Raw genomic sequence first — 17712 nt, 5'->3', positions numbered from 1 at the left:
TGGCCTCAAACTCGGAATTATTTTAAGGAAATGGGTACATCGAACCACATGCTAGAAGAGAATTGTTAGCGTTAGTAGAAATGTCCATTTAATTGTTCCGGCTTTTGAAAAAAGGAAACCACTGAAAGTTTCTGAGAATAATAGACTAAACTTGGTTAACGTAGCCTAGTTATATTGATTAGCCCAGCCCGCCAACGGCATTGTTATAATTAGCCTGAATTCTTTGAATCAATTTCAACCTACTCTCCCCATTTACCTGAGTTGGCAACCTTCCTCAGAAATATGTTTTTAAACACCTTGCTAACCTAGAAGCAGACAAGGCGAATAACCAGTTCATTCGAAATGACAGTGAAGGTTCTTCAGTCAATTAGTAAATTGTAATGTTTCAATAGCCTTGACTTTACACTGAATTCAAAGGTCTGCAACTGTTTCAAAAATAAAAATAAAACTCTTTACAAAACATCAAAACAGGTTGCAAATTTAAATGGGTTAGTATACTTGCCTTGATAAGAATACTAATGTGGAAAAATTGACCCAAGCAAGGTCATTAGAATCTATGACCACTGCACAAATTAACTGCCAAATGAAAGATGGTATATGCACAGCAAATCTGGACGGCAACTATCTTGAAGGTAAAATAATTCGTTGCATTGTGTTATATGCAAGAAATTGATACTCACCCAACTGTTTTACAAGAACATGGGAAGTAGAATATGAATAAAGAGAGTTACTTTTGTCTTATAGCCACCACACTCAAGATCTTGTTTCACGAACACGAACCAATAACCGGTTTTCATGGTCTTTATTCCAGACAATATTAGCTTCAGCTCGGTGGGAAACTATATTGTAGCTATATTTTAATTCATTATTCAGTTGGTATTTTGGTTATGTTGCGTATTTAATATAATGCGGTCTCGGCGGCTTCCCTTCCATAATTCTTTGTTGTAGTTTTCATAATTTTGTTGATAAAGTATTTTATTTTATCATATTTGTTTTATTTCATTAGCCTTAATAAAACTTCATTTTTCGATAGAACCTGAGTGTGGTGGTTGTAAGACAAAAGTACCGAGAGATTTTAGAAGAATAAGAGAATTTAGAATTTAATATTGCTATTTTTCATCTTTTCTCTCATGGGAAATTCTTCGGTCCAATCTCGAGATAAAATTGCTACCATTCAGCACTTATGCGCCGAGATGCATGTAAACGTATAATTCACACAAAACGCCACACAAGGACATGGCCACAAAAAAGGAGAAAACAACATACAAAAACAACGAAAAGAATCAATTAAAAAAAAAAACATAAAATAGCAATTAAAAGAAAAAACACTAATATAAACATAACCATCATAGAACAACCTCCCAGTAGGCCATGCCTACGCGAATAAACACGCCAGACTTTTAATATTTATAAGAGACCCATTTTCCAAAATCTCTTATGGTGAAGGGTGTTTATTAGCCAGGAAGGAATAAACACATATGTAAGTATATATAACTCTGTGGTAGAATAATGGATTGAGACTCGGTTTGGCAACATAGGGCCTAGGGATTGACAACCTTTGAAGTTGGTGAGCAGGTATTGCAACTAACTCACTGCACAACCAAACCACTTGAGACCAACACAGCTGCGCACACTCCTTATTCAACCCAATCTGTTCAGAGCTAATATCTTTGTCTCCTCCCGCGAAGTTCCAATCCCCTTTAAATACTTTTTATGACCTCTTCCCACCACATTCGGGTACATCTTAACCTTCCTTTCACTTCAACCCTAGAAAATAGGATTGCAGCACATTCTTCACGGCTTATTGTTTGGTATATGGCCATTGATACGAATAGACGTAAAAATTCATTGCAATTTTCTGGGAATAAAAAAATGAGGTTAAAATCCACAGAAATGCCGGTAGATCAAAATAAAAGGGCATTATTGGAGACTTTATATTACAAAAACAATAAACTTGAAAACAAGAACAACAAGGAAATCACCTTTTTTCCACGGGTAGCACTGTGTCTCCTTTTACCCCTGGATAATCGCATCGAACCAGTGATCGTATATTATTGAAAGAGAGATCATTTGAACAGAAAGCACAATACTAGTAACAAAAGAGATTAAAACACAGCAGAATTCCGTTTTCTGCCATTTTGTGCCACCGAAACGTCAATTTTTGCTCCATGAGAGCCAACATGCCAGGGAATGCAAATTCTAAAGCTAATCGCTTTTTTATAATCTAAAACTCAAAGCCAGAACTTTCGGTCCCTCCCATCTTCAAAAAAGGGAAGATCACTTTTCTTTATGGGTGGCAGTGAAAAACCATCCTTTATTTTTCGTCAGGACTAGCAGGCTACCACAGGATCGTAGAGGAGGCTAGTCGTTTCAACCCCCGAAAAATCCCAGCTGGAAAATTTCCCCCACCCAAATTACCGTACTCCACGTACAAAATTGAACAGTCAGAGAGTACAAAATGAGTGCCTCGAAATGTCTATCAGATGTCCTAAGGGGTAACAGAAGGACGAGATCTCTGTCTTTTTAATGAAATTTAACATTCGTTTTTCAGAAACAAAATTGCAAAAAAAAAGAATGAAATCAAACAGTGTATCAAATTTCCGAGTAAAAATGCGAAAGAAACAAACAAACCAGATAAAAAGACAAAAACAGACAGCGCGTGAAATAAAAAGAAATAAAAACTCAAACCGGAAGAATTAAAAAAGCTAACAGTGTGGAAAAAAAGATAAAATAAATGACATGGAGTCAATCTATAAGTCAGAACCGAGCAAATTTAAAATGGACATAACTCCTTATTCCAAACAAGCAACGAATACATTAATTAAAAAAGAATAAAAAACCAAAGAAAAACATAACGAGAATGGGTTTTTTATAAGGCCAACGAAAAAACAAGACGAATACTTCGGGAGAACAACCGCTTTTGCATTTTGATGCCAAAACATCCTAACCCTCATTGAACCTTTAGATAAATACAGAATTAGTTCCAAGAAAGGGGTGGGGGGGGGGATTAAAAATTGATATACAATCCCACTTGATATTCGGGAACACTTTGGTCTAGGCTATCATTATGAAAGTAAAAAGTAACACTGAACCCCAATAATCAGCAGAACGTATTCCATATAGAACGGGGCTGACACCTCCTCATCCCCAACCTCCCCCTCGTGGTCGTAGAAACTTCAGAAGATCCTCATTATATCAGAGACTGAGAGTTCTAGTCTTTTATTTTTGAAGTCAAAAGGGATTGGAAACCAATCAGCCCCTATCCTAGAACCTTTTTTATATGTGGTCCTTTAGTTACCTCTTACAAAAATTTTGTTACCTCTTTTTGACATCTGAATGACAATTTGAGGTACCTATTTTGTACTTTCTCTATGGCTGCTCAATTTTGCGTGTGGGGGAATTTTTCATGAAGGGGGGAGGACTATCTGGAGAAATTTTCCATGGAGGGAGTTTTCCGGGGAGAAATTCCTCTTCCCTGTATATCCATCACAGACGCAAAATAACTTTGTTCCATTCCAGATATTTGGCGTGCACTACCATGTTAGTTTGGCGTGCGCGAGTCTGTGAAGGACTCAGGCACGCAAAAGTTTTGCTGTGCTGCGTTTTCCTTTGCAATTCAATGTAATTTTCGTTGTTTCTGATTCAATGGCTTTTCTTTAGCTTTTCAGAGTCATTTGTCATCTTGTGTAATTTTGTACGCGTCAAAAATACTAAAATTGAAAAATGCTAACTCATGCTCTTGAAATGTATACGAATATGAAGTCAGTCGTATGATTGTTTTTTCCCAAAATTAAGGCTCTCAACAAATTTTCTCAAACTCGTGGCTTATCTCGATCTTTTTTTTAGACCAGAAAATCCCAGGGTTCCATTGTGGAAAAACAAAATGTGGAACTGTTTTCAAGAAAAATTCATAAACAAATATATAAATACATACACAGTAGATCCTTCAATAAGGGTATATATATATATATATATATATATATATATATATATATATATATATATATATATATATATATATATATATATATATATATATATATATATATATATATATATATATATATATATATATATATATATATATATATATATATATATATATATATATATATATATATATATATATATATATATATATATATATATATATATATATATATATATATATATATATATATATATATATATATAATTCTGGTCATTGGCCCTCGCAAATAATCACTTCATTTTGATGGGAATTTTACAAATCTTCCACATTGTTTACAAGATGAAACAGCTGATATGTCCATGTTTATTACAATAGGAAACAAGCCCTCTCCCCCCCCCCCCACATGTGCAATTTTTCGACGCACAATAATTCAATGACCATTAATAGAATGGGTTTAAATGAAAAAAAAACATCAACCATTGAAATCAAATCGAACAGTAAGTCAAATTTCAATGTTAAATTTGACTTTAGATAATGAATCAAATCCCCTAGAAATCTTATACAGGCCCTTACACAGAGTGCAGAGGTTTCCGGGCCGTAAACACCCCTTGAGTCACAAGAAATCCTCAAAAAAATGTTTATATGTTCCATACACATCCCCTATTTTTGATACTTTCTCGACCTTATACATCTTCCCCCTCCATAGGCAGCTGATAGCAGTTTCCTTTTTTTGGAAAACGGTTTTTACAGATTGACTGACAGACAACGAAACAAAATACAAAAGGAAAACAACAACAAAAAATAAAACAAATAAGAAAGAACAACGGATACTGAGCAGTTTCACAAAGAATAATTACTATAAATGATCAGGTAAAGAGGTATTTGAGATAGCACAATTTTAGATAAAAGAGGCCACATCTATGACTAATGAAAACGTGACAGTAGAAGCCTTCCTAGTACAGCATACTACTAGATTATTTATAGTTACTTAGTCCTAAAGTTACTAAAGGCCTAACCAAACTACTAAATAGTACTAAATAGTTGCTTTGATCTAGTCCAAAAAATACACTTGGATTAAGATCTAGATAATTTAAATCAAGATTTAGCATGAAGTAAAATTCAAATTCCTCAGTCATATAAACATACCTTTTCTTCTTGTTTCTGAATAACAAGCTTACTCAGATGAAAAAAAATCAACTTTACCTGGACACAGTTAATTTTAAATCTATCCTTTTGAATTCGAGATTCAAAAAAGTAACGACTTAAGGCTTCTGACATTGAATTGCATTTTGATTGTTCTGTATCTGATATGGTGCACCATTTCAAAATATCTGATTGGGCAGCAGCTGAAAAAAGAAGAAAAATATCTCAGGTTTTATGCCTCCAAACACTTTTCTCTGCAATAAAATAGAGTATATGTAAATACATACCTGCTACGACAGCACAGAGTATGGTTGCACAAACACGTGGTCTCTAAGGAGGAAATATTTCTAGAGGAGCTTTTCTTTTTACTTTCATAAGATGCTTTCCTCAGTAAGATTCAAATGATATAGTATACAGTCACAATATAGAAAAATCACTCTGAGCAGTAAATGGATCTTGAAAAAATAAGAGGGGAGGAGGGAGAGGGAGAAAGTTTCTTTATTAATTTAATCGAGTTTATGTTTATTTCAATAATTTCTCAAAAATAAAACCTTTTTTAAGAGGGACAAACCAGTTTCCTATCCATCTCCATCCATTACTACCCCCCCCCAAATGAGATGCTTTTCAATAGCATATGGTATGTAAAAATAGCGTAGTCACTAAGAATTTACAAATAGTTACTCCTGGAACTTTCTAGAAGTCTCAGACACTTCTGATTTATTAGTGTTATAAAAATGGAAATGTTTAAAATAGATTTTGCCTTCAGTAAATCGCAAAAGACACCCTGGTCTTTAAAAGGCTTAAGGGGCATTATCACTGGTCCAGTTTGTACTAATTTCTCTTCGGCTCAAGTTTGACTGGTTCTTTTTTATAGTTTATGATTCATTATAATTTCTGTTTGTTTTGGGTCTCATCTATTCATTGACAGTAATTTTTGTTTACTTTTGAGTTCAAATATTATTATAGGATTACAAAAATTATGGTTCTATCCTCTTTTCTAGGGCTATAATGAGAGAAACGTTGAGATGGCTAGGAAACGTTATGCCAGTGAAGGAAGACAAATAATCAAAGATCGTCCTTCTCAGCCATCCATATAGGGCCAAAGAAAAGACAGGTCGTTCAGAATGTGAGGGAAAAGGTCATAAAAAAGGATTTAAAGGAAATTTGAACTTTTTGGGAGAGTGTAAAGATGGAAGCTATGAGCACATTGGGATGGAGGAGGAGCGTACGCGGCCATGTTGGCCTTGGATGACTTAGTGCTGCAGTGAGTTGGCAGTAGTAGAAGCATATTTCTGCTCGTCTTTGGTTTAATATAGCTCTTTTCTTTTCTTTGAAAAACTTCCTTTTTAGGAAAAAGTTCTTTAATTAGCTAACACAACTAGATCCCATGTCAAACTACAGGTAGATGTGAGATATATTCACATAGCCATTGACAATGACCTGATAGACAAAAGTAACAAATGTAATCTTCAACTCCCATGTAGAGTGAGGGATCACTCTACAGAGTGAGTGGAGCCATCTAGTGCAAATAGGGTGTGACTCTGCCCCCCCCCCAATGATAGAGGTGAATTACCCTTCACTACAAACAAGTGTTTACTCAATGCTAGCATATGGGATGAAAAGGCTAAATTCCTAGTAGATCAATTTGCCTCACATAACCGTATGGGGCTGTGAGCAGACATACAGACATTTATAGCAGTGATACAGGAGCCTTGGATTCTTGCAAAAAAAGTTAAGGGGATGATCAAAGGAGTTGAACTTGATATGCAGAATTAGGTAAGCACTGCTGTAAATATTTATTATTTAAATTATTCAATTACTGTTCTAAGGATATTGTACCCATTATGGTTAAAAATATAATTGGTTGTGGACATGAGTTTAGTATAAAATTAGCTTATTCATTTGGCATCTTGTCAACAAAATATCAACTGGAAACATGGCTTTATGCAAAAATTTTCACATACCTGCAAAAAAACCTTCTCATAAGTGACTAATTTTCTCCAGCATAGTCTAAACACTCGAATTTGAACCCTTTCCAAAGACTATTCATATAAAAAAACAAATGCAGACCTGTTTCCTTTGTCACAAACTTCTTTTATTGTATGAAGATGGTTCAAACAACCAACAGAGAGACAAATCTCAAAGAAAAAAAAACAACAAACAAGACTGCAGCCAGTGGAAAGAAAAGATAAAAAATGTAAAACAATGCAGATATTTCGCCTGTATCAAAACAAGGCGTCTGCAGCACAAGAGAAACACAAGAAGAACAAGATAAAAAAAAAACTAAAAATAAAAGCATATATAACCACCACCAAAAAAATATACAATTGGTGCAAACTAATCCAAGATCTTTCATAAGATGGTTCATTTGGAACAACCAATTCCCTACAATATTACCAACAATTTTTCTGCTCTACATCCTTTGTTTATGATTGAGCCTGTCTGTGATTTAGATACTTTGTTCTAACTTACAGATCCTCAGTCTAAGATTGAGCAGTCTTAAACTGGGTCTAAGATTACATGATGAGGCTCAAGCTTAATTATGTACATTGTATGTGGCTAAAATACTTACCCTAGGCCTGACCACATACTTAGGCCAATCAGGAAAATTTAGAGAAATTCAATGATGAAACAATCCCATTTCTAGGTGGTATAATATATATTTAATAGTGATATAACTATTGAGATTGTGATCCGCTGTCCGATTAATGGGCATCTTACCTGTAATGTTTCCTTGCAGTGTTTTATAACCTGAGGCAAGATCTGGGACCAGTAAGGGAGAGGGGATGGGGCCCTTAGTCACAATAGCAACCCTTATATCTGGAAACAGTGTTGACAGGGGAATCAAATAGTAGTATTCTTGTGTTATTAGCATGTAACCTAGTTCTTCATTAAGAAAAGAGCATAGACTACAAAGATACTTTAAACTAATAGCAAATGGTGCTTTTTGAAAAAAAAAATGCAACTTGGACTTATTTTTGATAATCAATAAGTCAAATTACTAAATGAAACAAAACACATCAAAAATATTAACATCATCCATGTCCATTGAAACAATTGGATATTTTGAATATCATTACTATATAAAATTTATATTATACAAAACATTATAATAACAGAATTCTTACTTTACAATATACAGAAAATTTCTTTTCATTACACTTTCTGGGTCACCTCTACTTTAATTCATAGTTTGTTCATCATATTTTCCAACTATCTTTAATAATATGACCTGCCCACTTTTCCTTTCTAAGTCTTTTTATATTTGAAATGGGTGTGGCTCTCAATCTTACAAATAGCTAGACCAGTCAAACATTCCAGAATTTTCTTGGGTTTTCTCCAAAATCCTCAATCACTTGAAATTCCCAGTTATTCATGAAATTGAGATGTGCAAACGTTTTGAATACACATACACACAACAGATAAACATATTTTTTCAAAACAACAAAGAAAACAATTTTAAAACACAGATTAAAGTAAAAGGGGCGATGGAATCTCATTTTCATAGAAATTTTCTATAATGTAAAGTAAGAATCTTACCACTTTAGTGGTTTCTTTGTTTTATAAAACAAAGTTTTATATTTAGCATATAGTTTTATATGGGCAGATTAGGGGGTGGTCTTTGCAATTGTCATTGTAACCTCCATTATATTTAGAAAGATGGTATACCTGTATGAAGATTCCCTTTGTGAAGGAAACACTATAATAACAAATGACTTGCCATACCTCCACCTGAAATGGGCTACATATAGCCCTAAGTAATACATTAATGTATTTATTGCAGAAATAATCATTGCATCCCTGATAAATAGGCAATTTATTCTTTACCTGATAAACAGGATCATGTCATTGTTAAAAAAAGAGGATAGTTAGATAAATTAATTTAAAAAACTTTCCACAAACAAGTTTTTCAAAGAAAAGTAAATTTCTCCATCAAGCCAAAAAAAAGTCAAATAATCTTCTGAGCATAAAACTACCACAAATAACCATTAATAAATAAATTAAACGTAAAACGAACAAAAATTACAATAAACAGCCAAGTCAAACTCAAATGGGCAAAAATTATCATGGATAGGGTTGACAACCCCCATACCTTCTCAAGACTGGAACAAAATCAGCCTTTGAACTATGAGGACATAAGCTGGATTATACTTTGAATTTAATTGGATTGCACAATTATTGAAACTGTTGAAAGTAAGAAATTACAAAATATTATAAATTTTCCAATTAATAAATATTATAACTTACTGATGGCATGATCAAATATGGATTATGATTTTTTTTAATAACATTTTGATTATGGGGAAGTAGGTTTTTGTGCCCTGTAAAATGGAGTTAGTGTGTATTTGTCCAATTTTGTACTTTCTAGAGAGACAAATTATTAACAAGGCAAATCAGCATGCTGTTGTTAAACTAGCAGCAAAATTTTTTGTAAAGATGCATTTAATAATACTAAGATGAAATTTGTGGTGATATTTTTAAAGTAGATATTCTTGAGAAGCGCCAAGGCTCACATCCAAGTGTGGCGTTTCATGGCTAACTTTTAGGAATTCCTATTGGACAGAATATTGAAATATGATTATGTTCCACAATTTGCAATTATGGACCTGTCATATGTTCCAGTTTTCCTGGGCAAACCAAATACTATTGTGGCATCAAGATTAAATGATTGTGCTCAAATATTAAATTCCCTGGTTGAAAAACAAGAGTATGTTAGCACAGATATGAAAGAACAAAACCATTTGTGGCAGCTCCTAAGCCAGAAAATGGTACAGTTCCTGTCACTTTTAGTAATTTATCTGCTAGTATGCAGTATTTCAACCCTGCTAAGCAGCACAAGTTTGTTTCAAATTTAGGATGCTTAGACAAAGTCAACCATGTTGAGTAGCAGAGAGAGAAACATGCAGTTGTCCTTTATATATATCAAGATCTTGATATTGCTGTAAACCATGGCATGAAAATTGATTAATAATGTAAGCTGTTCTTGAGATATTGCTTTGTCACCATTTTGAAAATCTACATAGATTCTTCACAGTTTGTTTTGATTTCGTTTAACATTTGCCTAAATATTCCTTCAAAGCTTCACCTTAATACCTATTTGCATAGCTTGCATATCTTGCTTAATACCCAGCTTGCATAGTAGCAACAGCTGTAGTACCATTAGTAGCACCCTTTAAAGCTTCACCTTAATACTCTTAGCTTGCATAGTAGCAACAGCTGTAGTAGCATTAGTAGCCCTAATGTTACCAGCCTATGAGGAATGTCTCACTTCACTTGAACTCCCTACTTTATTATCCTGTAGGAAAAGAGGAGACATAATAACAACTTTAAGCTGCTAGAAAGCAGTGGCAAATCCAGGTTGTTGTTTTTTTAGGGGGGGGGGGGGAGCAAAATAGGTTGATCCATTAAACTTGCATTAGGAGCAAGCTTAATTAACATAAACTTGCATTGATTAAGTAAATTACATTACAGTAATTAGACTAGGCCTATGTTAGGGGGTGCATGCCCCCTTGCGCCCTGGATCTGCCAATGCTGGAATGTGAACTATTAAGCCATTTATTCTCCTGATTCCTCTTAAATAACATGAAAGGACAAACCAGGAAGCTCTAGGTCCCAGATTGGACCAGTCAAGAGTGCCAGCACTTCTTCTAAGTCTGTCCTGTCCCACATTTGCACAGGCTGTCCAAAGCCATCATCCAGTCTGGAACCCTAAAAGCCTCGAAGAAAGGAGTTGATCAAAACTAGGCCAATGCTGGATGGAGGCTAAACAGGGATGTAAACCCTAGCCTTAAAATAACGCCAACAAGATTTATCTACACAAGGTTCAATTGCCCTAACTCGTACTTTGGTGCACACAAAGATAATACCACCTCATCTTTCTATATATGAGAGTAAAGATAAGGAAACTTAAAGTGATAAATTATATATAATTAAATCAAATTACCAAATGAGATGAAACACAACAAAATTAATAACATTGTCCACGCCCGTCGAAACATTTAAATATTTCGTAAATCACTATTGCCGAAAAACTAAAAGAAACATTTCATTACCAGGGCCACTCTCACACTTTTCGCACTTATCCATGAAATCGAAATCCGGCACGACTCTAACGCTAACTACATATTCTGTTTTAATTTACTTAGTTAAACAATATTAAACTTTCATGCACACCTTACCTTAGACCTTAGTTCCTCCTCTGCCACCACAGGCACCCAGGGCATCCAGGAAGAGCCACCAATCATCCCTCATATGTGCTGCTGCCCATATATCTTCCCACTGGGGCTGAACCGTCGTATTGATGCACAAAAGTTGTAATATCGACCAGCCAGAATAAAGATCTAAGTATCATTTTTCAAAAATAGAAAAGATGAAAGCCTACAGCAGCAACTTCACATTTACAAGATGATATTGCAAAACAGGCAGCAACAGGGCATTAGTAAGCAACAACTGAGAAGAAAATTAGATTGATATAGGCTATTCAAACCAATTACTTGTTATTTCAATTTGCTGCTTCTGTAGCACTAGTGTGACGTCAAAATTGAAAAAACATGCGTAAAAAAAAGTTTAAACACATTTTTTTATAATTTTTTTTATCGACACCAAAGTCTATAGAATGCTACAGACACCAAGTAATGGTGATTTCATATAGCTAAGTAAGCTAGTCAAACTGTTTTACATAAGGTATGAGAGGATGTAAATCTATTTTTAATTGGTTGATTTTTAGGGCTTTCTAGGATTATAATGAGAGAAAGGTTGAAATAGTTAGGGTACGTTCTGTGGATGAAGGATGAATAGATTGCCAAAGATTGTCCTTTTTGACCAATCATCTAGGTCTAAACGGAAAGTAGGTAGTCCACGGATGGGGTGGGAGGATATTGTACAGAAATATTTAAGGGAAACGGGAACTTTCCGGGAGGGTGCAAAGAAAGAAGTTTTGAATAGATCAGGATGGAGAAGGAGCGTACGTAGCTGTGGTCACCTCAAGCGGGTTGATTCCGCAATTAGCTGTTATTAGTAGCAGTAGTAGTTGATTATTTTAATTAACCAATCATATACCTTTTAACATTTTTACCGTCAGTGACTTATGCTGTGGAATGGCAATGTGAAGCCCCTATAGCATTGAAGAAGCAACATTTATACATGTAGATTTGATGGACAGGATACTGTTAATATTTAATTTAAGGAAATTTAATCAAGGAAAACTTTAATTCAAGGAAGTTGTATTTAATTAAGGAAAACTTTACTATCTATTCGCATATTTAAAGTGCTTCAGTGGTGTACCACCAAACATATTCATCTCAATACAAATTTTGCTGATAGCAGCCATATTTTGTCATCATTTTCTAACATTAATAAAAAAAAAAAATTTCCACAAATCAAGTTTTCAAAGAAAAGTAAAGAGCTCCGTTAAGTCAAAAATGAACATTAATAAATTCAAATAGTCTTCCAAACGTAAAACTACCACTAATCACCATCAATAAATAAATGAAATCCAAAACGAGCAGAAATTACAATAGATAACTGAGTCAAATTCAAAACGACCACACATTAACATGGGTAGGGCTTGCAATCCCCATGCATTTTTAAGACGAGAACATAATTTTCACTTTACTTAAAAAACAAAAACAAAAAAAAAAAACAAATGACTCTGGATTGTCAGTTTAATATACATATACTGATATTTATTCCTTAAAGCATGGCCGTACCCAGAATTTTTTTCGGGTGGGATATTACTCAAAGATTTTTTTCGGGGGGGGGGTATAAAAAACTAAAAAAAACGCAAAAAAAATTGCTTATATTAATTTTTTTTACCTTTTTATGAGTCGGAAGAATATTTGGGGGGGAGGGGGTTAAACCCCCAACCCCCCTCCGCCCTGGGTACGACCTTGCCTTAAAGTTTTGATGATTTTTTATTTATTGAAGTTTGAAAAGTGGAAACATTTAAAATATATGTTGTCTTCATCAACGTTCCAAATATGTCCTAGTGTTGAGAAGGCATGGGGGTTGTCAGCCCTACTCATGTTAATTTCTGCTGGTTTTGAGTTTGATCCTATTATTTATTCTACTTTCTGCTCGTTTTGGATTTCATTTATTTATTGATGGTGATTTGGGGTAGTTTTAAGCTTGGAAGATTATTTCAATTTATTTTTGTTCATTTTCGGCTTAATATAGTTCTTTACTTTTCTTTCAAAAACTCGTGTTGTGGAAAAAAGTTTTTAAATTAACTTTTGTTCCTTTTTTATTGACATAGTCTTTTTCATAGAAAAATATATTTTATATTTTTTCGGTTTTTCTTCTATAAGATGTAAATACATTCTAAGGCCACACTGGCTATACTTGACGCATGAAAACAAGAGAAGAAAGGAAATAATAAATGAAAAATAAAATAAAAAAGGTGAGGAAACGAGGATTTTATCAGCCAGTGGCAAAATATGAAGACGAAGAGCAAACAAATATTTTAAAAAAGACCTCCGCCAGGTCGTCTTCAGTGCTAAAAAAAAAAAAAAAAAAAAAAAAAAGAACAAACAATCAAACAAATTCTAATCTTCCGAAGTAAATCTAACAAGAGCAGAATAGACACCCAGTGTCCATTCTGTTCTCGTTAGATTCAATTCGGAAGGTTATATTTTGTTTGACTGTTTGTTTCTTTATTGTTTTTTTTTAACATTGAGGCCGACTTGGCGGAGGTCCTTGTCGAAGTATTTGTTTGTTCTTTGTCTTCATATTTTGCCACTGGCTGACAAAATCCTCGTTTTCTCACCTATTTGATTTTATTTTTCATTTATTATTTCCTTTCCTCTCTTGGTTTCATAAGTCTTCTATAAGAATCCAAAGTTTGGCTTGCTATTTCTACGTGAGAGAAACTTTTTCAGCAATTTTAAATCTAGACACAAATAATATTGTTTAATTTAATACTAACCTCCTCAAGTTCACCTGAAAAATAAAACTCAATATCATTCCTAAAACATTCTATCTATGCTCCTTGACAACCTGGATACACATACAATCTTTAGATTTCTTTAAATTGTAAGAGCAGAAGTAGTGATAGTAGAAGCCCAGAAAGTTTCAGCTTATTTCCCCCAGTCGTTCCAGAGATATTGCTGAAGCGTGTTATTGGCAACGATACACACAGTGCCTTTGGATTTAATTTTAAATCATAATGGGTCAATTGCATAATTGTGAAAGACTGATATACACAGTATCCCTAGAGACATAGTTACTGGACCGTTCTACTCTTCTGAACAAAATGGCTGTCTCAAAATTTTTACTGGATGTGTTTGGAAAATGAATGGGCTTGGGAGAAGCACTGCTTGCTCTCCATTCTCGTTTTACTCTTAAAACGGGCACTAGAGCTTTTAATTTTGAATTGAATTAGCTCCTTTTATAACTTTGAATGATATTTCCAGCTACAAGTTTATTCTGTATTATAGACTTTATTATAGAGCGTTATTATAGAGCGTACTTTATTATAGAGAATTCCTGCCCATTAAATTTCTTATATGCCCTTTTGAAAACCTGCATGCATATGGTTTTTTCGTTTGATTGAAACTTCCATTAAAAGTTTCACATTAATACCTTTAGCTTCATCAGTCACAGTAATTGTATTGGTAGTATTAAAATTATAAACATAGTGCCTTCTGGCTAGCTCAAAATCTGCCATAGCTTATCCTTAAAGGTCTAGCTTAATAATGTAAGCCGTTATTGAGATATTGCTTCGTCACCGTTTTGAAAATCCTTAAAAAATATTCCTTAAAAACTCCGCCTTAATACTCTTAGCTTGGGTAGTAGAAATTGTACCAGCATGCTCATAACATCTTTGGTTTCATCGACACCCCCTTAAGAACAAGCTGAAATTTTCAGCTTAATACCGTAAACTGTTCCTGAAGCATTTCTGATTATTCCTCTTTACAATTTGTATGGGCATAGCGTGTTTTGATTTAGTTACATACAGTTTCGATACATTAAGCCATCATGGCTAGATGAAGTGAATTTTAGCTATACCGTTAATAGTCTAAGTGTAAAATTTCACACTTCACAGCAATCAAATTCTTTTTCGAGATATGCTCTTTGACAGAGTGCATGCACATAGTGTCTTTTCATCTAATTAAAATCTCCCCTTGACATTTTAAATGTAGTATTGTGGTTGTATTACTTGCAGTGGAAGCAGTAGTAGTGGTGGTACTGCCGAAAGTTGCAAATTAATATACTCAGACATTCCTGAATTACACCCTTTTGACAGCCCGTAACATAACGTGTTCTGTTTAGTTCAACAATCCCCTCAACCTTCTATGAAAGGCTTACCTGAATGTCCTTTGTATTTTTGGAAAGTAAAGGTCAAACATACATACCTTTGTGAATAACATATACTGTATTTAAACATTGAACGAATTGCCTTACTTACAGCCCTTGTTCTGGGGCTACGAGGGGGCTGATGTCCCCAGAGACCTAATTAAAGGAGAGGTCTGGGATTTCGGTTCTCGAGTTGTAAAAATAGTCCAATCTTCTTCCGTTGCTCGCTTTGGGCGAATTTGATCAATATGCCGTTTCCACAGTTTCCTTGGTTGTACTTCCACTTGGTAAATTACTGTTGATAGTGTTTTTTTGGGATTTTTAAAAGAGGAGAGAAAGAAGAATGGATCGAAGGAAAAATACCCAAAAATTAAATTAAGGAGTCAAGCTTTATCGAAGCTAAATTCTAAGAGGATAATCGAAGCAATCAATGTGGTTGAACATCTTACACTCAAATCTAAAGTGAAAAAAGGGGGAAAACAGTAAAAAGAACTTGAAGACATTAAATTTGCAATGTTATTTTTCTCTTCAGTGAAGAGACTGTAAATTTTGATCCAAAGCCAGATCATAAGGAAACCCTAGACGGTCAATCGTTTTGATCAAAAGCTTCCATCAATCAATTGATTAAAGTATGAGTCACCGTCTAGGAACCTGTTTGACACTTGAGTCAAGCGTTGATGGTGATTGATACAAAGTTTGAAGGACTCAATCGGTTCCTAGACAGTCAACCATGCTTTAAACAATTGATTGACGGGAGCTTTTGATTAAAATCATTGACCGTCTAGGGTGTCCTTAAGACCAAGCTTTAGTCATACATTTTGAAGACTTAGCTCCAGTAGATAGAGATCTAATCCTATTAGGATATATATGTACATTTTATTAGCTAATTTGCATTTGGAAGAGATATTTTTAAATTCTTATATTTTGTTTGGTCTAAGCCGTAATCTATGGTGTCCATGCAGAAACATCTATAGAAATTTTCACAATGGATTTGCCTCCTTTCTTTGCATTGGAGTCGGTATAATATGCGAATCTATGATAGCGAAAATTTATTTTCGACGCTTAGTTTAGTCTTTTATTTAATGTCTGCTTTTAAATTTACACTAGAAAATATTCTTTGTGGTCATGATCGGCTTCTTAGTGATATCCATGGTATGGAGTATCATATACAACATTTATGTATTTAGGCTAACAACGACTCCTGGAGATCATTGTTGGGGAGTAAAAGCTAGGGGAGTAAAAAAGAGGAGCAAAAATAAAATGTAAATTTGATTATTATAATCAATCACTTTCTCTGACTTCCCTGATCACAAAACCCCATAGGTTAATAAATTGTTGGATTCTTTAGAAAATTCTAGACATTTTTCTTATGTTATGTCCTATATTTACCTTGCAACTGCTCAGAGACATTGGCGATTAGAAGTCGGCCATTTTGATTCTCTGACAATATCTAAAATTTTAACCGTAAAAAATTAGGAAACGGTCCACACATTTCTATCTTAGTTTTTATAAGCTATCTGAAATTATCTAATGGTAGTACCAAACAACGCGTCAACCATTTTCCTTGAATTTTCTGTGCTAAAATTTCATTGACTGCCAAAGTGTCAGAATTGCCGACTTTCAACTATCAATATATCGTAAACAGTTGAAGAAATCTGTCGGACATTAATTATGAAAAATTTCTAGAATTTTCAGTATAATCTAAAAATGCAATAATATCTGAGGTTTTCTATTAAAAAAAGTATATATATTTTGCTCTCCACCATTTCTGTCACACCCTGTATAGATAAAAAAATTATGATAATATCAGTACTACAACTTCCCTAATCACAAATTTTCTCTATATTGTGTCAAAAAAAGTTCAGTCAGGTGGCAAAATATAAAACAGGGCCCAGTACAATATTTCTTAAGCTGTAACGTGATGTCTTACAGCGGCAAATCTGTTGTAGCTGATGTTAGTAAGTGATAGGGCAGGTATCAATGGATAGCAAACCCAACATTAACAAAGTGTATTGATTTTATACACGAAATAAACAGACAGACTTCATAAGAAATGAATTTTATGTTGTTCTTTCGAGTGGAAAAAATGTCTTAGTTTACACATAGAAAATATTTTATTTTCAAATTGAAACTTTAAAAAATTTATTTTTATCGAACTTAGATCGTTTTTGTCCCGACAAGCAGGAATAATTTTGAAGAATCACTGTTTGTCTTGATTTATACCCGCGTATTTGGTTTTCAGTAAAACAGTTTATTTAAAAAAAGAGAACATATTTTACTCCTACCCGAAAAAAAATTGCACCCTTTGCCACTGGTATCAAGAGCTTCACACGATGTTTCAGTAA

The 17712-nt window shown here is 34.0% G+C and overlaps 1 protein-coding gene across 1 annotated transcript in view; it reads right to left on the bottom strand.

Annotated features, from left to right (window-relative positions):
• The window catches only part of Tsf2 (transferrin 2), a 66343-nt gene extending 55230 nt beyond the window's left edge, over positions 1-11113 (bottom strand). Inside the window, exons 1-2 of the mRNA XM_089088492.1 lie at positions 11019-11113; positions 5135-5277 (exon numbers count right to left, since the gene is read on the bottom strand). Of these exons, the coding sequence (XP_088944618.1) occupies positions 5135-5277; positions 11019-11073 (198 nt within the window). The 5' untranslated portion in view covers positions 11074-11113. The remainder of the gene's footprint in view (positions 1-5134; positions 5278-11018) is intronic.
• Between the last annotated feature and the right edge of the window lie 6599 nt (positions 11114-17712).

Source organism: Artemia sp. Qi Xiang Cuo, chromosome 4 (assembly GCF_049724085.1).
Source record: "Artemia sp. Qi Xiang Cuo chromosome 4, ASM4972408v1, whole genome shotgun sequence".
Classification (NCBI taxonomy): Eukaryota; Metazoa; Arthropoda; class Branchiopoda; order Anostraca; family Artemiidae; genus Artemia; species Artemia sp. Qi Xiang Cuo.
Note: the sequence above shows the minus strand (reverse complement) of the source record. Positions and strands in the feature narration are given on the sequence as shown.